The sequence below is a fragment of the Argentina anserina genome, chromosome 3, assembly GCF_933775445.1.
Source record: "Argentina anserina chromosome 3, drPotAnse1.1, whole genome shotgun sequence".
NCBI lineage: Eukaryota > Viridiplantae > Streptophyta > Magnoliopsida > Rosales > Rosaceae > Argentina > Argentina anserina.
The window spans coordinates 6,280,190-6,303,186 of record NC_065874.1 but is presented as its reverse complement, the minus strand read 5'-3'; the positions used below and the strand labels follow the sequence as shown (position 1 = coordinate 6,303,186).

Sequence of the window (22,997 nt, the reverse complement as noted above, 5' to 3'; positions counted from 1 at the left end):
TACAATGTCATAAATTTTGAATAATTTGATGTTTTAACTTTCATAAAACTAGAAAAATTGGTTGTTTGAGTGAAAATGCCTATGTTTACTAAATCATTTAAAGGGATACTCGTCTTCAACCAAAACTTCACGGTTCTCCTTTAACTTCAACAAACAACAATCAACTTTGTACTAAATTTTCACCAACAATAGTGTCATTTTATAAAATGTATACATGAGAGAAGTTAGAGGGTAGTCCCGGTTTTACTACAGGAATGCCAAGTGAAGAGAAAAACAAATGTTGTATGACTTGGTTACATCCTCTTGTGCATTAACCTGTCACATATATTCCTAATCATCGCAACAAACATAAGCAATGTAGAATTATTTATAAACCGTCACAGCTTTCAGGTAGCTTGACTCTATTATATTATTATAAAAATAAGTGATGTATAAATTAAAAATTATTAAAAATAAATTTTCGTCAACGTGTTTTGTGCGCGTCGTATCATCAAATAATTAAGTTATTTAATTTAACACACCTGCTTTATGACTATGCTCTATAATCGTTTCATATGTATTCTTTGTATTTACCGATAAGCAAACGTGCTAAATCCAATATTTTTCAAAAAATTCAAATTAGATTTGGAATTACCGCTCCAAAACCTTCAACCCTAACTTAAAATTTTCTGACTCTCGGGTGAAAACAGAATCTACTCCGGTCATTACCGATAAACACGAAGTGCAGTGAATCTAGGAGGTAAACAAATTCCAAAAAGGTAAAAAATGTACAATCATTCACCAAATCCAAATCTGCCACCCAATCATAAATACTTGAATCCAACAAACGATCGCCCCGAAACCCAGAAAAATAAATAAATAAATTAAAATCTAAAAAAATTAGGGAAAAAAAGAGAGAAGACAGGACTCCCTCTATTCCGCTTCTTCTTCTTCTTCTTCTTCGCTTCAGCTCAAAGCAAGCATCTCTCTTTTGCTTTTTCTAAGCCGGTGCTGTGAGAGCTCTAAAGCCACTAGCTTTAGTGCCTTGCCGGATTCGGATCACCATGGCGGTGGAGGACTGCTACGCCACGCAGCTGATCGACGGCGACGGCGGATTCAACGCCGCCGGGCTGGACCGGTTCGTGAAGGAGGCGAAAGTCGCCGATTGCGGGCTCTCGTACGCCGTCGTCGCCATTATGGGGCCGCAGAGTAGCGGTAAAGCTTCCGCCTTTGTTTGAATTTTGGATTTGATTGGTTAGGTTTTCGATTGAAGTTGGTTTTGATTTGGTTGTGGTGATCAGGGAAGAGTACTCTGATGAATCAGCTGTTTCATACTAAGTTCAGGGAGATGGATGCGTTTAGAGGAAGGTAAGAATCTCAAGTTTTGTTTTTGTTGGATTTGGATTTGGATTTGGGTGAAGTGTTGGATTTGATGTGTATATGTGTTGATTTTACAGGAGCCAAACGACGAAGGGGATTTGGATTGCTAAGTGTGTCGGCATTGAGCCTTGCACTGTAGGCATGGATTTGGAGGGTACTGATGGCAGGGAGAGGGGCGAGGTAATCGGATTTTCGATGAGTCTTTACTTGTTTTTTAGTTCTGTTGGAGATTAGCAGAGCTGCGGAATGTGTAGTACGGACGACATTTTGAGATTTATGTGTGTGCAATCAGCAGTTAAAGTTTGCTGATTTACTTGCTATGTGTACAAATTGTGTTGTTTTTCAGGATGATACTACATTCGAGAAACAAAGCGCTCTGTTTGCGTTGGCTGTTTCGGACATTGTGCTGATTAATATGTAAGTTTGTTTAAGAAATGCTGAAGCCTATATATGTATCTAAATGGACAGTTTATTGGCAGTGGGTTCTAACTCCAATTTGTTCTGAAAAATGTTGTAATTATCTGAAAAATCTGAGGCGTCTGATTGAGTTTAAAGATTGCCACATCTATCTGAAGTGGATGTGAACCGGCAATCTGTTTTAGCCTGTGGAAAGTTGGTATTAAGATGGTTTTTCTCCCCTTCTTCATTTATGAAAGAAGCTAAGCTCATTGAGTGTCTGAGCTGGATATGGCCTTTCATTGAAAACAAAGGGAAATGAGATCTGAATTAAGAATCCTCAAAGTTTTATTGAAGCAAAATATATTCTTTGCTCATGATGATGTAGCAACCATGTCAACAGGAAATGTCGGCCGATACACACACACACATGTCTTTTAAATCATTGTTTGATAACAAATGGAATATTGGATTTTACATACAGGTGGTGCCATGATATTGGTCGTGAGCAGGCTGCAAATAAACCTTTACTGAAAACAGTTTTTCAGGTACCTTTTAAAAAAAAATCTCCAGTTTTTTAGGGGTTATTCAACACTTTCAACATTTCTTCTCTGTTACTGACATTCTGTTTATCTAAATGTACATAGGTTATGATGCGTTTGTTTAGCCCTCGTAAAACAACGTTGTTGTTTGTCATACGCGATAAAACAAAGGTAGATCATTTGTGCGAATGTTTCGACTCTTGTCGTTCCTAAGTTATTTTTCTTGTTCTATATTTTAATTCAGTCTTTTTTTTTGACTCTTTGCTTAGACCCCTTTTGAGTATCTGGAGCCTGTTTTAAGGGAAGATATACAAAAGGTAAGTTTGTCCCAAGCTCCAGGAGGCTGTTTTTGTCATTTCTTGTTTCTATTAAAAGGTTTTTTCTCCGGTCTCAACTTGTACATTCTGCAGATATGGGATTCAGTCCCAAAGCCCCAAGCCCATAAAAGCACCCCGCTCAGCGAATTTTTCACGGTGAGATATTATCTATCTATCTATCTCTGCTCTGATGTCATTGTTTTTTATAATGTTGTTACTTGTTAACGCACCCTTTTTTTTTTTTAATGGTTAAAAGTTAAAACACATATTTCTGATTATTGAGTTACTTGATATGAAGGTAGAAGTAGTTGCTTTGTCCAGTTATGAAGAGAAAGAGGAGAAGTTTAAAGAGGAGGTACCACTTCTTTTATAAGCATTCCATGATATCTCAGATACATTTTGGCCATATTACATTAAACTTTCACTTGTTGGATCCAACTCCAGTGTACCTGTATAATTATTTACTAGGATCTTATTAAAGCTGCTCATCACAAGAGAGAAAATAATTCCTGTATTCTTAATGGAATCTATTAGTTGTAAAGGTTTTCTTTGGTTCTTATATACTATGGCCGTATCACACAGGTTTCTCAACTGCGCCAGCGTTTTTTTCATTCTATTTCTCCTGGAGGGCTTGCTGGTGATAGACGGGGTGTTGTCCCTGCTTCTGGATTTTCATTTAGTGCGCAACAGATTTGGAAAGTAATCAAGGAAAACAAAGACCTGGATCTTCCTGCTCACAAGGTTTGTCAGTATTCATTTTCTATCAGAATATGGTTCACGGTTTTGACTTCTCATACACATGTATAATCACATGCACTGTATATACTTTGATCAGGTTATGGTTGCTACAGTTCGGTGTGAAGAGATCGCTGATGAGAAATTCAATCACTTGACGAAAGATGAGGTAGGTATCCATTTCTTTCCACTAAGATGCTTCCAGTTGTGAAAACTTATTGGTGAAAAGTTAAACTGGCGTATGTAGGATTGGTTGGCATTGGAAGAAGCTGTGCAAAGTGGTCCAGTACCAGGTTTTGGTAAACAGCTCAGCTATATTCTAGACGCCTATCTTTCTGAGTAAGTTCTACTCTGGTTTATATGGTGGTTAATCTTGTTTTTGTTTTCGGTGCATATGCAAATTTTATTCTTTGTTTTCAATGGGCTTCTATTGTCTCTATATCTGACTCTATTGTCTTCATTTTGTGTACATCACAGATATGACATAGAGGCCATCTACTTTGACGAAGGTGTAAGGAACTCAAAACGACAGCAATTGGAAACAAGAGCATTGGATGTATGTCTACTCTCTACATTTCTAAATAACAGATTCTAGTTATGCTTTCCAGTTTGAGATAGCTCCTAGAAATCTCTACATGTCTAATGGGATTTGTTACCATCCGTACTGTATTTTAAACATTGCTTCATCTAAACTTTTCAGTTTGTGTTCCCTGCATACACTACCATGCTAGGGCATCTGCGCTCTAACGCATTGGAAAATTTTAAAGTGAGATTGGAGCGGTCATTAAACAACGGGGAAGGATTTGCCTCATCTGTCCGAACCTGTATGGAAGGTTGCGCGCTTGAGTTTGACCGTGGATGTGCAGGTACTGTTTGCATTATCAAAATCAAGAGATTTTCTTTTCTTTAATTGAAAGAATAAGTGCATGGGATTTTATTGCTGGTGATCATCCACGAATTTATGGAAGCCCATGGCTTTTGTTGTTTCTTATCATGCAATTGTTTATTCATCACCATCTTTATTGCTGAGAACACTCTATGAATATGTGCCTTACCTCATGTCCTAGGAAATTTGAGTTCTGGAGTTCTGGACTGTTTAATCTATGTGTGCACAGTTTTTAAAATTCTTGTATGATCAGTACTCTTTTTTGGTCCCTCAACCATCTTTTGTGAAGTGACCTTAAAGGTCTTTTATGTTTTCTTAATATCTGAATAAGGTATTCTTACGTGTCTTCAACCAACTTATATGTTAGAGGGCCATCCGCTTGGTTTACTGATTACTATACACCATAATATCTTCGACTCCAATAGATTTCCATCTCTGTCCTTCCAGATGCTGCAGTACAGCTGGCTAATTGGGATACTTCAAGAGTTCGGGAAAAGCTCCGACGTGATTTAGAAGCACATGCATCATCTATTCGTAGTACAAAGTTATCAGAACTGAACATCAGTTATGAGGTATTGCCCTCCATATAAAATGCAGGAATGAAGCCTGGCAGGTGGCCCTGGGTCCCAGCTTTCTTTCACCCTTTTCATAAACTTCATATGAATCAATAGATTTTTGAAACTGTTACCCAAATAGCTTAACGAAGACACCTCATTTTTCTTGCAGAAAACACTCTCAGATTCTTTAACTGAACCGGTGGGGGCTCTACTTGAAGCTGGAGGAGAAGATACCTGGGCTTCAATAAGGAAACTTCTTAATCGTGAGACTGAAGCTGTAGTATCAGAGTTCTCAAAAGCAGTTGTTGGTTTTGAGTTGGACAAAGTAACAATTGCGAAAATGGTGCAAAATTTGAGGGATTATGCGAGAAATGTGGTGGAGATAAAAGCAAGAGAAGAGGCTGGGAAAGCTCTGATCCACATGAAGGATCGGTAACAAAGCTGTCATTAAATTTTCAGGTCTTTTTTTCGTGGTCCTATATGTTTCTTATGTCTTTCTTATCATTTTCAGGTTTTCAACAGTCTTCAATTATGACAGTGATTCAATGCCTAGGGTATGGACCGGGAAGGAAGACATTAGAACCATAACCAAGGATGCCCGCTCTGCGGTAATGAGTCAATGATATATAATGGATATTTGTTATAATCTTTTATTTGTGGAAATCTGATAATTATCTTATATTATCTTGTTCTTGTAGTCTCTCAAGGTTTTATCGGTTAGAGCTGCTATTCGCTTGGATGAGAAGCCTGATAATATTGAAAAAGTTATCTTTTCTTCTCTTATGGATGGGACAGGTACTGAGTTGTCCTCACAAGATAAGAGCATAAGAGCTTTAGCAGATCCTCTTGCAACAAGCACTTGGGAGGAGGTACTAATTTTTTTCTGTTCAAGTACTCTTTCTATTATTAAACTGGATTCTCATTTAGAAATTGAATTAGGTTTCTTCAAAGGATACACTGATTACGCCAGTGCAATGCAAATCACTGTGGAGACAGTTCAAATCAGAAACCGAGTATACTGTCACTCAAGCTATTCAAGCACAGGTACATTTTATAATGTCTTATCGCTACATGTTTAACTTACGTAATATCAATTATAAATGGGCCTTAATTTCCTTTAACTGTTCGTAATGATGTAAACATGTGATTTGTAAAAGATTTCTAGTGAATACATTCCAAATGTGGGGACAGTTATTGTGAACACTTTGCTGATCCATTACTTGGCAAACTGGTTGATACTGTTCGGTCTATTTAACGGACACTTGTTTTTTCTACCAAGATGAACTTATCATATTTTGAGTAAGCTCTTTATGTGTCTGCTGACCCAACTTTCAATCATAATGCTATTCCCTTTTGTAATTTCAGGAGGCTCACAAGCGGAGTAACAACTGGTTGCCTCCTCCGTGGGCCATTCTGGCTATGATTCTTCTTGGTTTCAACGAATTTATGCTCCTATTAAGGTTATTATGTTCTTCCACAGTTTATTAAGCATATAAACTTTCTTGGAACTCCTATTGTCTTGACTATCTGATAATGACTGTTTTGTTTTTCTTCATATGAAACAGGAACCCTCTCTACCTCTTGGTTCTTTTTGTTGCATATTTACTTTCAAAGGCCTTATGGGTACAGATGGACATTGCAGGAGAGTTCCGACATGGCGCTGTGAGTATTAAACTCGAATATTTTTCTGGTTTTGCAGGAAATTGTTGTTATCTTATATGTAAAGAGATTCAGCTCTAACCAAGACAAGAAAAGAAAAAAAAAATTAAGAAAAAAGATGCTCCCTATGCGGGGGAACACACGATACATGTTTGTTCCTGCTTGTTCCACGAAGTGTAAAATATTTTCTTCCAGTCTTTCATTATAGATAGATAAGGAATTTCAATAATAAAGATATTCTTTATTATTCAAATATTAGAAATTTCTTTTGCATTCACTGGGTGAAGTCTCTTTTCACATGTCTTGATTGTGTGTAAGCGCTGCTTTTTTCTCTGCATAATAATAAAGCTTTCAAATTCAAATTATTTTTTCTGGTATGACCATCATTATCTTAGACAAAGGTTGCCTTGTCATGAGCTCTCAACTGACAATGTGCCACCATATTGGGGCAAATGCTGAAGCTTTGTTTTTTTTTTTGTTCTTTTCCTTTACTCTCCTTACTTTGTTTTATCTTAAATTTAATGTCATTGTATTCCTTCGATAATATGGCCTTGTGTGTTTTGTATTATAATAAAAAGAAATTTCCTTGCAGACCTTCTTTCTCGCCAGGTGCTAACTCGACTTTCCTTTGCTTGATCTTAAACAGCTTTCAGGAATACTATCCATTTCATCAAAGTTTCTTCCCACTGTTATGGATATTCTGAGACGACTTGCAGAAGAAGCTCAAGGGCGTCCAACACCTGAAGCGCCTAGACAACCAGTTTCTCTTGCTTCTCAAAGTTATAGAAGTGAAACACCTCCACCAAATCCACTAACGAATTCAGTTCCTGAGTCATCTGTGTCATCTAATATATCATCTTCTGATAGCGGCATGGAGTACGCAAGCCCTAACTTGGCGCGTAGGCGAGCGACAAACAATCAGGAGATGGAAATCATGGAATGATGTGGGATTGTTGTTGTTTGTAGTTTTGTATCCGTCCCATGTGTATCAGATTCAAAATAGGATGATCAACTTGGTGCTATAGTGTTGCTGCTATTTCTTACAACGTTAATGGAATAAATGGTGTTTCCCGAAATGCCTGGTTTACTAGATAGTTTAGTTGTTTTTGCTCTAGGTAAAATAGAAATTGATGACTTGATGTACTTTATATAAAGATGAAATGTCATTTTTGATCTTTTCTCTGGAACTTTTCCTTGTTAAGAAAGGATAAGCGTTTCTTCTGTTAATGTTTGCAGCAGATTTGGGTGTAGTTAGAACTGATATGGTGTCTAACCACACGTTTTCTCTGCTCTAATCTGGAGGCTTCAAGATTCCAGTACTGGTTACGGTTACGTCCTTAGTATGAACTTTGAAGTGGATAGCCCTCGGATGGAACAGTTCACTTGTTTTTACAGTTTGTTGGTATATTTAAAATTTACATGGTTTGGATTATGTCCCCATGTATCAATGTGCCTCCGCTGGGTTTTGAAGTAAAAATTCTATGCATTTGGTTCCTGATTCCGCCGCTAATACACAGCCCTAAATAGTGGGAGCCTGGGAGGGACATCATGTACTAAGCCCACATGTATTTCCTTGGTGATATTAGGACAAAACCAATATGTTTGACAATAAAAAAAAAACAGCTCAACAACTAATGATTGTATGATTGAGTAACAAGCCAATGAGTCATCACCTGATTCTTAAGAAAACACATGGCATGCTGCATACGTTATTTGTAAATGGGTGAGGCTCTACACTTCTACACCTGTGTTATTTTGGCCTATTTATACACATTGCCTTAAGCTTCTGTTGTTTCCCATGCATGTTAAATCTACTTATTATGTCCATCTCTACAACAATCCACACTGATAAAGATAGGAACACTGTAACAAACATCAGAAATACATCACGCTAGGAACAGTGTAACACTTCACATTAGGTTACATTTAAACAGAGCAAAATCAAAACTAAAATTATTACAAATGCAGCATGATCCCATAAATTAGGTCTAAAGGTTTTTAGAGGCAAGTACCAAGCTTCAGGGTTTTTCAGGGGCTCTGTTCTTAGCTCCCTAGTCCCTGCAATAATACGCAGGAAAAAGCAGTTAAGACAACCCTTTTTCATGTACACCACATAAAGAAATACAAATGAATTTGAATCTAATTGCTGGTGCAAGCAATGGTAATGGAGTGAAATGGAAACAGAATACCAGAAACAAGGAAGAAATGTCGAGTACACAACCAATTTCCAACAGCCAAAATACAATTTGAAGACAGCAAACGAAATAATACAATTTGCAATGTTATATGCACGTATATATACATCCATTTGGAGATTACAAATATAGATTGCCAATTCAGCAGTAAGATATCAACGGTTTTGATGTCAGTTATGTCACATAATAAAGATGGAGCTAGATGATTCTCGAAAAGAGAAAACAAGATCTAGATATCTTAAAATTTCTGCAGGATGGAGCTACAAAATTCTTACCATCTTGTCAAATTTTCTATTGACTTTTAACTGCAGCGGCAGCACCGAAAGGTAAAAGCCGACTACAATTGCTACATAACCAAGTGGAAATACGGCATCCGTCTTTTCACGCAAGGACCTGGGCTTTGGGAGAGGCATGATTGCGATTTGCGAGGTCGATTGTTTTTTTATGGTTCGTTGACGTAATCTTTACTTATATGCTACTATAAAGCCAATACTCACAAAATTCACCAAAATTGTAAATTTCCAAATATGAAATGTTTTTAATAGGATCATCTTGTTGAGTACTAGTTGAGGAACAAATACTTAATTGTTAATTAGACATATTTTTCAATCATATTTTTTCATCTCAACCGTTAAGATTTTAGGTCAATATTTACTTATACAAATTTTCAGCCAATTTAGTAATGGTTAATGTATCAAAGTGATTCAAATTAGTGAATGGACCAAAATTGTCAAATATGAACCGTTCAAGTTCATAATGAGTAAATCAAATTTATGAATGTCTTAACAATTTTCAATTTAAACAAAAATTTACAAGAATGCTCTACTCATATATATACAAACTAAACGGTCGAAATCTGAATAACCGATCAAAAAATAGATGAATCACCTTGGTCTTCAACTAGTCCTCAACAAGATGGTCTTGGTTGGAAAGACTCTCATTCCAAATATACTTACTAATTACTTCCACTAACAAACAAACTACTATTGGACAAAAAAAAAAGACAAACAAACTATTAAGGATATTTTGGTCAAAACTTTAATAAATTAATTGATAAATATATTTTTTTCATATTTTAACCATCTAATTTTTCACATAGATAACTACTCACTTTCTCATACTTACATGCGGTCGATTTCTAGTATATATAATTATATATATGGGAATGTTGAGATTGTAAGTTGGGCCTTTTGTGGAATTATTTGCACGATCCCAACACAGCAGCCGAATTGCCCTTTTAAGAATCATGCAGATGCAATACCCCTAAATTAATCTAAGTAGATTCAGCAGACTCCTAACACTCGTCAAATTTCTAACTACACCCAACACCTTTCCAACAATACCCTTGTTGAACTTTCGTTGGAAAGTTGAACTTGGAGGAGTAAAGAGCAAAATGTGGTTACTAGATCCAGTGTAGAAGCTTGCGAGTTGGTTTGGCTTAAAGGTCTCCTAGCTGATGGGAATGTCTAGCTCTTCACCTTTCAGTGATAATAGACAGCTAGCTTTAAATCCAGTTTTTCATGAGTGCACTAAGCATATTGAAGTTGACTCCATTACATTAGGCATCAAGTTCAGTCTCAAGTGATTGCTACTCGATATGTGCACAATGAAGATCAATTTACTGATCGATTTTGAGAAAAAAAAATAGAAACTTACCACTACTCAATTCCAGAAAATTCTGTGCAAGATTGGATCAATCTATCTCCTTGATCCAGCTTACGGGGGAGTATCGAAGCAATGTGATTATGTGACAGGTTGATGATTTACTGATTTCATGGAGATAAATGTGGATCTTGGTTCAGTATGAGTCGTTTGCTGCCTTCATTGTGCAGTATGGCTGTTTTACCTTTTTTAACCTAATGCTTTACCTTCAACATGGTAATGCATGGTGTGTATTAATGGTTGTAGCAGTTGACAATTGTTTATAATTGTAGTTTAGGTTTGTGTATAAATATCATTCATGTAATTCTTCATTCATTAAACATTATCATCAATACAACTCAAAGAGAGTTGCTAAGTTATTTGTGTAGATGTATCTGAATTTCATCAATCTGACCTGCAAAAAAGTTGATTTCACATAAGATTGATTCCGAAGGAAAGAAAGATGGAAAGAAAGAAAGTTGGTTAACAATGAATTGTTCAGCAATTCGAACAACGAGACCTGACTAAACAAGCATGAATTGAGAACTCAAACTGAAATACTGAATCAGTTCACATGTTGGTCTTACAGAGGATCAAATTTTTGTGGGTGATGCCCCTACCAGACTAAACAAGACATGGAAGCGGCCAATGTATATTTCTTTGAGGACAGAAATCAAATACAGAACAACAAAAAGGCATTCAAGTAAATCTGGAAATAGAAAATCTATATAATCAACCAAATCAAAGCAAACACACAGCCCTTACTTTATGTGTTTGCTTTAATTTGGTTAAAATTAACCATTTAATTCTGTTAACAAGAAGAAAGATCTTGGAGCTACCAATGAAGCTTTCAAAACAAGTGGGTATGGCTTATACAAGTGTTGTACTCGTGTTTACCACTCATAACTTTGTGTGAATTGTCTGTCAATTGTCAGAATCAGTTATATGTTATGTGTATGCAAACTTGATTCAGTACTGGCATCAACGAAAATCGCCAGCCTCTATCTCAGATCCTTGTTCACTTTCATTAAAATCGTATAATATCAAACTTGATTAAGCAGTGGCATTAAAGAATAAATATATAAAATGGCAGATTCTAAAACAAGTGACATAATAAGTTGATTCCGCGCTCTATTGTGTAATTGGAGGCATTAAAAATGTAAGCAAGTTGTAAGCTGAAATGGATAAGTAAGCTACAGATGAGCATTTTTGGAACTTACAAACTTCTCTCTGGAGATAATTCTCCGAACATATCATCGACAACTATGTAAAAAAGAAAAAGAAAAAAAAGGGTAAGGTCGATGAACTTCATAGCCATTTCTTTGTTCGAAGTTTAGATATTGTCAAGTCTGCTCCCCCAAACCCATCCATTACAGCATTTGCTGATGGGAACTCAGCTCTAGCTGTCAAACTACACAGAACAGAAAACATAAATAGATGCAACAAAATCAAACTTTACCATCTCTCAACACAGTCAAACTCAGTTCATTATCATTAAATAGTCATGATATTAAGAAAGGACATGCACTTCCATAGTCATGATAAAATAAAACAATGATTTTAAGATATTAGGACAAAGCCAAAATATATGCGACAATAAATTTAATGTATTATCTGGATTATGGAAAGTTTCTATAACCAACAGATAATGAGACCACAAGCTAATTAGTAATTACGCTCCAAGAGGATGGGAACAGTGGAACACCTCTTACGACCACTGAATTTGCAACATTTTGGTACCCAATATTATTCACAAATTTGGCAAATAGTGGTTAAATTGCTGATGATTGAGTAACAAGTCGATGAGTCATCACCTGCTTCTTAAAACAACACATGGCATGCCAACTCGCTCAGCTCCTGCCACACCAGACTGGCTTCCTGCTATAAGAACACAATTGCATACAGCTAGTCCAGCACTTTCTGCCCCTGCCCTCAAGGCAGCTATGATTTTCTGTAAGCTGAAGAGCATAAGAGTACCAGATTAACATTAAATTCCATGTATAGAAACTGCCTTAAGCTGAACAGTATGGATATAAACCGCTAAACTCTTGACACTTACCATTCAAGTTTCAAGCTACATCTTTTCAGAACAGAAAATAAGAAACAACAATTTCTTTCTCTGTTCAGGATTTTATTTTATTTATTTGCTTTTCGTAAAGGTTTCATCAGATAAATGAAAGCTGAGTATGCAAAAAGATGTCATGAACAATCATTGAAGTCCAATTGACTGGAACCACATTAATGTAGTTCCGAGTCCAATGGACTAATGGAAGCAAAGTCATAAAAGAAAGTACAGTCAAGAGTTTCTTTCCTCTTATAAACCCTGTAAACCCTAAAACTCATATACAAAAGTAACAAACGGACAAGAAAACAATAAAGTGTCCGACTGATAGTAACAAAAGGTACAATTCAAAATGGGCTAACCTTTCAGACGGGGTAGTATCTAAATCTACATTCAACTTAAGCATTGAAGCAACCTCTTCTGCAATTCTTTGTTTCTCAGCAGAAACTGGCCAGAAAGCAAAAGAGATCCCTTAGTATGCAGAAAAGATGGACATCCAATGAACATGAACTCAAGATAGGAAGTTCACCTGCTTTCATTGCCTCTTTAGCTATTTCCTGATCCGCACCAGAAGAAAAGACTTTACCGAATACTAATTGGCCATATGAACTCTGTTCCACCTCCTTATCCCCAACAATCTTTAGGTTTGAAACTCTTTCATGGCCAAGCTTTTCAATAATGGATCTAACATAAATTAACAGACAATTGCACAACAACAAATTACAGCTGCTGCATAAGAACAAGTACTATGGTAACAAGGATAAAACTTTTGTAAAGAAAATCCATGATAAAGAAGAATACATTATACTATTTGCGAAGCAATTAAAATAATAGACAATGGGGCATCATACTATCTTGAATGAGGCTCTAAATGAGACTATAAAAGTGCCTAGCTTCACTGCCAAATTCAATCTTGTGCTAAGGCAAGTCCACACCACCAATTTATAACGACAACAATATAGTTATCGATTTATCATCTATGCTGAAATAGGGTATAACTCCATAAACATTTATAGAGTCCCAAGAAGACACTAATAACCAGTTTTTTTTTAGCAGAACACTAATAACCAGTCACACACTACTATAAACATTTACTTCAGGTAGCACCTCGAAAGACACCACTGCCACAATGAATTCTTCAAAGATAGTCTACTAATGACTAAAGTGCATTCAATATATGCAAAAACCATGGTACGATGGAAATGGTGTACAAGTATATCAATAAAATGAAAAAGATAAACAATCAAATTTTTTTTTACCTGGAAATTTTATCTCCACTTTTACTATAGGATGTCAGTATGACAACAGGTATTCCTTCATTGTAAGCATCATCAAGAAATCTGCAAATGGAAATGAGATATAGGATGTTACTCTTTGATGAAGATCTTGAAAACTAATGCAGCTTTTGAAATTTATATTGAGGTATCTCTTGGTAAGTGTTACAGAACTGAATAAGGATTTAGTAAGTTTCATGATTAGTAAAAGAGAGTGAAGACTTCGAAGATTCAATCGGGTGTTGGAGAAATTTCACAAGCAAACAACAGCATTTGATCTCTTGCAGCAACTACGCTATATCAAATATAACAGCATTTCTTCGACAACATTTCCAAAGGATTTTCAGTTCTTCTAATGATTGATATGTATTGATTAAAGTTGAAATCTGATCCTTCAGACTCCTAAATGTTTAAACATTTGAAGTTTTCAAAACGGGAAGTTGAACAAGAAGACTATTTGACTAACAAAATCAATCTTGATTTTACACCTTAATTACCATTTAAGCTAATGAAACCCAAGAAGATAAAGTATGATGTAGCAACAAGTCAACAACCATGACCTGTTTGGGTTGGACTCTGGTCATTGTACATGAATTTATCATAACACAAATTTAATAAAGAGTTCACACAGCTTTAATCAATAATTCAAATAAATCAAGCCATACCACTAACATTCACCATAGCTCAAGAGACCCACAATTGGAAGTCACACCTTATGCTTTTAGAGAGGGGGCGTTTCCTAAGAGAACTACTTTATAGAGATCTTTTAAGTTTTTAACAGATAGAATATAAAATCTTTTATACTTTTAATTTAATCAGGACAAGACAACTCACTCTTCAAGTCCAGGTCGTAAGGGTAAACTATTGGACATCAAATATTCATCCATTGCAGTTTTCTGTCAAAAACTAACCAATCTTTAGTTTGCTGGAGTCATTCTTAGAGAACAATGCTAAAAGATGGTGAAACATCCTACAATATTTTCAGCAGAACATAAATTGATGATGTGATTAACAATTTCAAAGATGATACCACATATAAGAAAAAAACCCATGACTAAACCAATATTGTAGACATGAAAATCAATCAAATCTAGGCCCACATCACTCCCGACATAAATAAAAATATTAAATTTAGTTATCCATTATACTGTTTAGTATGATGTATTTTACGAGTTATCGAATGCAATAAGAGCTTGTAGTTAATCTAGCCATTTCTTTTCTATAAAATCAACATAATAATAGGAAGTATCTTTGAGGGGCCGCTAAATTTGTAGTTCTCAATTAAGCTACTGCTATAACGTCATATAAGGTTCCTCTTATTTTTGCTGAATTTAAAACTTAGTGGTGCAACTCCCCTACCTTGAAAAAAGTATAAAACCAATTTAGGGGTATCAGACCTACATTTAAAATTTAGGATCAGATAATGATCAAAACAATGATTCAAAGTGTTCAATATTCCCCCTTATAGCCTTTGAGGCTATCAATCAACGATCAGTCTTTAAAAAAGTGCAACTACCTCGGCTGTTAGATGATATACCACTGAAATACATCCCTGATCCCTAATCTTAAATCTTTAGCTAGGGTTCTACTTAGATTGTCATCTTATATATGTGTACCTTTTTTTGCAGAACATTTTTTACAAATGATTCCTTCTCAGTAGTGGGCAATGATGAAGGCCAACCAATCTGCAGAGCAGATAAAAGATTAAAAAGAGTAAATACATGTGGATGGAAAATTTCAAAGATCTACAATAAGCCACTCATATTTCCAAAGACAACAAAACAGGAACTCACCCGATTAAAATACATGATTAGCATCTTTTCCTCGTCGCCAGCACACTTCCTGGAAAAATTAATGTAAAACTGATTTGAACGATTTCAGATCATCAAAGTCAATAACCTTGATCCAGACTCCAACATTATGGAACCATATCATATGGGAAAAGGCAAAGCATGTTAGCATAATTTGAGTCACTAATGTATGGCTCTCCATATGGACAAACTGTTATGACCAGCTGCATGTGAAGACATGCCGTTGTCATTATATAAACTAAAATTGTTGTGATTATGAGAAAAGCACACGACTCCTACTACACTTAATCAAGTTCCGGTTTCAACTTTCAGGAGTTTCCCATTGCGAAGGAAAGTAGATAACTTCCTAAATGATTTTTTTTTAAAAGCAACATATTGAGGAAGAAAAATACCGTACCTTAGGAGGTCCAAATAAACAGGTTCAGTCCAATTTGCACAGTCAAGCCCCAGACTTTTAAATGCTGCCAGAATCAAGAAGAGTAAAAATGTGAGATAAGTACATAATTGCATACTTCATAAGTTTTTACTAGTTACTAATCCATCAGGAAAAATTCAAATAATTACTGCATTTGCGTACCTACATTGAAAGTTTGGCGGTTACCCAGACGATATGCATCAATAAGAACCCTGAAAGAAAGCGATCTCAACAAGAATGCAAATCAACTTAGTCATGCAAGTTTCGCATTAGCTTAAGTTGTTAACCCAATCATTAAGCTGTTAGGACCAGAAGTAAGTGAAAGGGAGTTGGTACGAACCAATATGACTAAGCAGATAGCTTGAACAGTTGAACATGAAACTAACTTGAAAGAATTCCAAATATGAGTACCTAGCCAATCACTTAATTAAAGTCTATGATTCAATTAGAAGCAATATCAGAACCAAATACTACAATGCACCAAATGAAAGAAACTAAGGTATAAAGCAGTAAACTTTATGCAACTTATACTAAAGTTATCACCTTGAAGAACAATCATCAATTCAAGGCACAACAAAACCAATCAAACTAGTTGGGTGTTTGAAAAAGACAATGTTACCCGTCAACTTCAAGAAGAACAGCGAGTTTCTGAGAAGGGTTCTGGTCGTCGGCGCCGGAAAGTGAGCTAAAAGCAGTGAACCGATGAAAGTGGAGACATTTTCCGGGAAAGGTTGAGCTTTTCGGGAAAGCTGGGAAAAATGGAGAGGAACCCAAGTTTAGATGGTTCTTGGGGAAAGCATAGAGGTGAGAATTGGTACCGTGAGAGATGGCTGAAAAGGATTGGGGCCTGAGAATTGAGCAGGAAGCGAATTCCATGGGAGTTGAGTGTTGGTCCACTGTGAGTCCACAGTGGTGGATTTAAAGCTCAGGGAGCACCATAGAATCTCAGTTATATGAAATGACTCTTGTGACCAAAACTCAAAAGAGATTGCCCAAAGTTGCTGCACTCAAGCTCATTTAATCAGTATATATTAATAGACCGGGCCGACCGGGTCTTATGTACATTAAATAAGTGAAGGATCAAGCCGTGTCGGATATTTTCACAAATATAAATATCCAACTCTACTCACCTAAAGCGGCTTTTGCGGACCAGACATTGTGGGTTTGTATTAGAAAAAAAAAACATAATACTCTTGTTTAAGGGTTTGAACAATAAAAGAATTATTAGAAAACATTTTAAAAAAAGTCACGAATATATTCTAATTTCGAAATATTATCGATCGACACTGGTAGATGTGATCGTCCGTTTTTAACATGGTTTGACCGTCCGTACCTACGGTCAACAAAAAAAGAGGCGTTTTGACATAATAAAACCTCATTGACCGGGGCTTTGCCAAATGGGTTTCCTCGTTGCGACCACGTACAATCGATTATAAAAATTAGGTGATTTCAAATATGTAAATAGCTTTCGGCGGTCTAATCTTGGTAATGGATAATCTCTTATGACATATTAGTGGTGTTTTTGGTTTACTGGAAATTCTGACGGTCAAACGAGGCTATAATTGGATGAAATTTTAAAATAGTCACTAAATATATATACCGATCACATCAGATAGCGTCGATCGATTCCAAGAAGTTTCCTTCATATAATCACTTCAGAATACGATAGTTTATAAACCTAATATAAAGGTTATGATACATTAGTGGACACTTCGGCGATCGGCAACTCCAGTTCAAAATATGGTCGATCGACACCAGCAGATATGATCGGTATATATATTTAGGGAATCCGTAAATTTTCGTCTGTTTTGGACATGGTTTGACCGTCCATACCTACGGTCAACCAAAAAAAGCGTTTTGACATATTAAAACCCCCATTGACTGGAACTTTGCCAAATGGGTTTCCTCGGTGCGACTGCGCACGATAGATAACAAAAATTAGGTGATTTCAGATATATAAACGACTTTCGGCGTTCGCATCTTTGTAATGGATCATCTCTTATGGCATATTAGTGGTGTTTTCGGTTTATCGGAAATTCCGACGGTCAAACGAGGTCCGAATTAGATGAAATTTTTACAGGGTCACTAAATATGTATACCGATCACATTGGCTAGTGTTGATTGATCCTGGTAAGTTTTCTTCATATAGTTGATTCATAATGCAATAGTTTTATTCTAAATCTAATATAAAGGTTATGATACATTAGTAGACACTTCGGCGATCGACAACTTCGGTTCTAAATACGGTCAATCGACACTAGCAGATGTGATCGGTATATATATTTAGGGACCCCGTAAAAATTTCGTCTGTTTTGGACATAGTTTGACCGTCTGTACCTATGGTGAACAAAAAAGAAGAAGCATTTTGACATATTAAAACCCCATTGACCGAAGCTTTGCTAGATGAGTTTCCTCGGTGTGACCGCGCACGATCGGTGACAAAAATTATATGATTTCATATATGCAAATGGCTTTCGACGTTCGCATCTTGGTAATGGGTCATCTCTTAGGGCATATTAGTGATGTTTTTGGTTTATCAAAAATTCTGATGGTCAGACGAGGTCCGAATTAGATGAAGTTTTAACACCGTCCCTAAATATTAGTACCGATAACATCAGTTGGTGTCGATTAATCTTGAAAAGTTTACTTTATATATTTCATATAGTTGCTTCATAATGCTACAATTTTATTTTAAATATAGTTTAAAGTTATAATATAAAGAATATAAAATTTTAAATCTATGATTATTAATATATATAATATTTATGTATAATTATTACCAAAAAAGACCTATAATTGATATATGTATAATATATTATATGCATGTGTAATATTTTATTTCTTGGTGGGCTTTTACAAGCCGGGCCTTGCGGGCTTTTGACAGGCCGGGTCAGGTTTCACACCTCTAACTAAGTCCGGCCCTCTACCCATGAAAACGAACTTTGGCGTCTCGCGGGCTGGGCCGGGTAAAAGTCCATCGGGATTGCAAGTCTCCGCTGACTTTTCGGATTCGTGAGCTAAATAATGAGGCCTATGTTGGACATTATCTCTATAAATATCAGATATTCAAATATGTATGCCGGCATAGTCTCCATTTATTAAGTGAGAGATCTAACTTACAAGTCACAACATACTCGCCAATTAAAAGTAAGAAGAAGCTATTGTATCCGAAGTAGTGGTAGAAATATTGAATGCTTTTAGGCCCAATCATTTGATGCTCAAGAAGTTTGATATAGGATGGAGCAGCCTAATTAGTCTTATCATTCATAATTGATGGCTATTGGATCGATTTGATACCCAAACGGCAAATGCACGATAAAAAGGAACTATGGTTTAAGCTTGTGGTAACTGGTGATCCCTTAGTTACATGTTAAGATCTGACCATTTTTAAATTTACATAAATAATGCTTATAACATATGGAAAATCATAGCTGGATTAGCTGCCTGAAAACAGTTAAGCTTATGTGTTAGTCTCGACAGATGTTGAATGTAACTTCTTAACTTATGTACTACGTTACAGTTTAGAATATTTGTAGTGTGGATATTAGATAGCGACTTACAAAAATGAAAGGTGTTGCAATCTTATTTGATGACTGAATCCAATATTAAAAAAATGTCTCGCATGGCATGCCTTAATTGATCATATCAGCAAGATAGCACCTGAGTTGTGGGGAGCTCTTAACATTATTTTATGCAGTGTCTTAATCCACAGATTCAGAGAGAGTTTTCTCACTACTTAGTTTTGGTCAACACGTACATACAATTCTTTATAGCAGCCATCAACGCGCGCATTATTCGGCTCATAATCGGACTTTGATAAGCATCATTTGATTAACTTCTTGCTATAAACACAAGTTACGGACCCAACTGCTTGCGTGTTTCAAAGAAATAACCTTTCAGTTTTTCTGCAAACCCAAGCTAGCTTATTTCCACTCTTTTGGTAGCAGATTCAAGGTTAACCTTCGTACAGGTACGAAGAATCTGAAAATGAGAAGAAAAAACACAAGACACACACACATTTAAAAGTGGCTGATCGAAACTTCTACTTTGACAAACTAGTTATATGACGAATTAAATATTGCATGTGTTCTATATAATACACATATTGAGTTCTGATTTTCTGTCTTTCTTTAAAAAATTAGTTTTTGTTTCAGCATTATCTTCCAATGTCAATTTTTTTTCCATTTTAAGTATAAAAATTGAATTATCTTGATGGCCTTCGGTTGAGTCAAGCCATAAGAATAATGTTCACAGATTCACAGAGTGCGCGCAGGGTGGTGATAGCTAGAGCGAGGTACAATATTAAAAATTTATGTTAAAGTGATATGTCACTTGACCAATTTCTCGATTATATTTCAACATCTTCACCGTTCAATATTTAGAGTCTAATGTTTGTAAATCACTTATGTAAAATTTCAGCCAAAATAGAGGTGTTTAAGACATTCAAAACTGTGATTTAACTTATAAGTATGAACGGTTTAGGTTTGACAGATTTAGTGCGTCAATTGCTTTCACAAAGTTTGATACCTTAGCGATTACCATTTTGGCTGAAATTTTACATAAGTGATCTACATATTAGACCTTACAAGTTGAACGGTGGAGATGTGAAAATTTAATCAAAAAATTAGTTAATGAGCTATTCCTTTTGGAGAAATTAGATATACATCAAAAAAGGTATACTTATTTTAGATCAAACCCATAATTTCAATTTACACTCAAACCTATTTATTAGATTAAATTAAAAGTTTAAAAAATATATTTTAAACATGAATAATAGAACCTAAATTTGCAAGATTACCAAGTTTGCCATTGAGACAAATAACAACTCATACTACTCTCATTTTTCCACAGATTGCGCCTACCTATTTTTTCTCACCCTTAATTGTAGCTTTGCTCCCAATCCTTGATTGAAGTTTTTAAATTAATCAAAACAACTCATTTCAATGTTATAAGAGGTGATATGGTTTCATAAGTAGAGTGAAAAATAGTTGTGTTGATTTTGGTTAGTACACCTGTTTTGTGGATTTCTTGAATTTTCTTCTAGCGAAAAAAAATATATATATATATATATATATTTATATTTCTATTCGAGATATGATTCTCCATAATAGGTATGTGTTTAATTTTCCTTCTAACAAGTAGGTACTTGTGTATGTTTCTAGTCTTGATTACATGTGATATGAATGTACGTGTTTTCTTATGTGGTGTTTTTGTGTGTTCGTTCTTTTGTTGTTCTATTTAGTAGGTATACAAGGGTGAGTTGTCTTGAATCCATGGAGTATGTATTGAGTGTTACTTCTATTGTAGTGGTAGATTTTTTTACTTGACTAGTGGAATCTTATTTGAGGTGTTTAATTTGTTTAGTAGGTATGTGCAAAATAGATATCTGTTTCGTAGATAATGCATATTAAACATATGCTTTGTTGGTAATGCATAATAGCCATTTGTTTTGTAGGTATTGAGATTGATATCTGTTTTGTAAGTAGACAACTTTTCATTCTCTCATGTAAAAATATAAAATAAAATCAAACATAGGGAATTAGACATGTCAAAGAATAAAAATTATGTTTTGTTTGTTTCCTGACAATAGTAAGTAACATAAATAATGAGCCTAGAGGTAGAGAAAAAAAGAGAGATTTTAATACATTCAATCAATGTGATTAACACAATGATAAAAAACTGCATTAATCTAATTTTGTCGTTTGAATTTGTTCAGGGGGTATATTGTATATGGATTTAGTGAGAGTTTTAAAGAAATCCATGGAATTCAAAAGTCTAGGTGTATTCAATACATATTTTTAATTATCCATACAAGTCTAGATGTATTCAGCTAGAATTTTAAAAAGTCACTATGAAATCCATGAAAGTCTGAGTGTATTCAATCATGACTTTTTAAAATGAATAAAAGTATGTGGGTATTCAAAATGTCATTTATACTTATGAAATTATAAACTTATAGACTTTGTAGTGTTAATTATACACACCACAATCCAAAAATTGTCTAGCCACTAGACCAAAGATTTTCATGGACTTTTCTATGGAATTTCTCATTATATTTTGTTTTCTTCACCATTTTTCTTTATTTTATTTTTGTCTTTTCTTTACCAATTCTTTTTCCTACAACCCAACATGTTTATTCAACCTATGATCTCATGATTGTTTTCTTCTTCTTTATGTTATGTTCTTACCTTGTATCTTTATACTTATTAAAATCTCATTCTCATATGTGGACACATGCCAAATGTTAACAATAAAAAGAATGACAATGAAAGAAGTACATAAGAAGAAAGGAGAATAATAATCATATCAAGGTTTCATAAACACCTACTTCTTTAGCTTAAAACTTCCGGAACAATTTATTTACTTCCATTTATTTGGTACCTATTGGTCAATATATTAAATTTAAAGGGTTTATTTTATTTTTTATTATAAATAATCGAGATTTTTTAATGTTTTTGTAATAGATACAAGTTATACAACTAATAATTTTCTTAAATAAAAACTTGTTCCGTAGAATTTTTTCCTTAGCATGCATTAAATCCTCGTTCAATAACATTAACGAGGCGTTAGAGAATCCATAAGACCAACCTAGATGCTTAAGGCGCATCCGGAAGTGAAACAAATTATTACGAAACCATGAGCTTGTAGTTGAGAGACATAGTATGCACATATATTATGAATATTGAGAAATATATAGAAGTCGATCAATATGAATTATGTGGATTTCATAAATCAATAAAAGTATGTAGAAATCAGCCAAAAGTCTATGGTTGAAATCAGTTATTTTAACAATTCTATGAAAGTCGGTGTACTTTTTAAAGAGTCTGCCCCCCCTCCGTAATTTCTTCGATCTAATTTATTTCTTTAATTTACACGTACATTCATTGATTTTTATAAATTTAAATGTTTATTGCATTTGAAAAATTCTGAAAACTATATTTATGGTGTTGAAAAAGGAAATTAATTGGAAGGGTAAAATGTGAATTGAACAAATTGGAACATGTTAATTATTTAATAAAACCATGTAAGTAAGATTTTGGGAATAGATTAAAAATAAAATTGGGTGTGGGCTAATCTTAAAAGAGGGCTTGAAAATGGGTGTAACACTAATTTTCTCATCCCTTTTAAAATACAAAAAAAAAAGGATC

At 34.9% G+C, this 22,997-nt stretch overlaps 2 protein-coding genes across 3 annotated transcripts; one reads left to right on the top strand and one right to left on the bottom strand.

Annotated features, from left to right (window-relative positions):
• Nucleotides 1-905: 905 nt before the first annotated feature.
• Nucleotides 906-7,638, top strand: LOC126789261 (protein ROOT HAIR DEFECTIVE 3 homolog 2). Its single transcript, XM_050515378.1, has 22 exons — nucleotides 906-1,194; nucleotides 1,281-1,347; nucleotides 1,437-1,539; nucleotides 1,706-1,776; nucleotides 2,240-2,303; nucleotides 2,403-2,468; nucleotides 2,567-2,614; nucleotides 2,708-2,770; nucleotides 2,913-2,969; nucleotides 3,197-3,355; nucleotides 3,450-3,518; nucleotides 3,597-3,688; nucleotides 3,827-3,905; nucleotides 4,050-4,215; nucleotides 4,683-4,807; nucleotides 4,962-5,224; nucleotides 5,304-5,400; nucleotides 5,491-5,661; nucleotides 5,732-5,836; nucleotides 6,158-6,252; nucleotides 6,358-6,454; nucleotides 7,098-7,638. The coding sequence occupies exons 1-22, from the start codon at nucleotides 1,044-1,046 to the stop codon at nucleotides 7,392-7,394; spliced, it is 2,505 nt and encodes an 834-aa protein (XP_050371335.1). The 5' UTR covers nucleotides 906-1,043; the 3' UTR covers nucleotides 7,395-7,638.
• A 3,734-nt stretch (nucleotides 7,639-11,372) lies between these two features.
• Nucleotides 11,373-16,790, bottom strand: LOC126786712 (CBBY-like protein). Of its 2 annotated transcripts, XM_050512623.1 has the most exons (12): nucleotides 16,668-16,790; nucleotides 16,469-16,598; nucleotides 16,012-16,061; nucleotides 15,832-15,895; nucleotides 15,417-15,465; nucleotides 15,240-15,308; nucleotides 14,458-14,519; nucleotides 13,609-13,689; nucleotides 12,879-13,033; nucleotides 12,712-12,796; nucleotides 12,102-12,245; nucleotides 11,373-11,698 (listed from the first exon to the last, which is right to left on the bottom strand). In XM_050512623.1, the coding sequence occupies exons 1-12, from the start codon at nucleotides 16,723-16,725 to the stop codon at nucleotides 11,596-11,598; spliced, it is 1,050 nt and encodes a 349-aa protein (XP_050368580.1). In that variant the 5' UTR covers nucleotides 16,726-16,790; the 3' UTR covers nucleotides 11,373-11,595. The 2 variants fall into 2 exon arrangements, with proteins under 2 accessions (XP_050368580.1, XP_050368579.1); XM_050512622.1 differs by having other exon boundaries at nucleotides 11,377-11,698; nucleotides 16,469-16,772.
• Nucleotides 16,791-22,997: the final 6,207 nt, after the last annotated feature.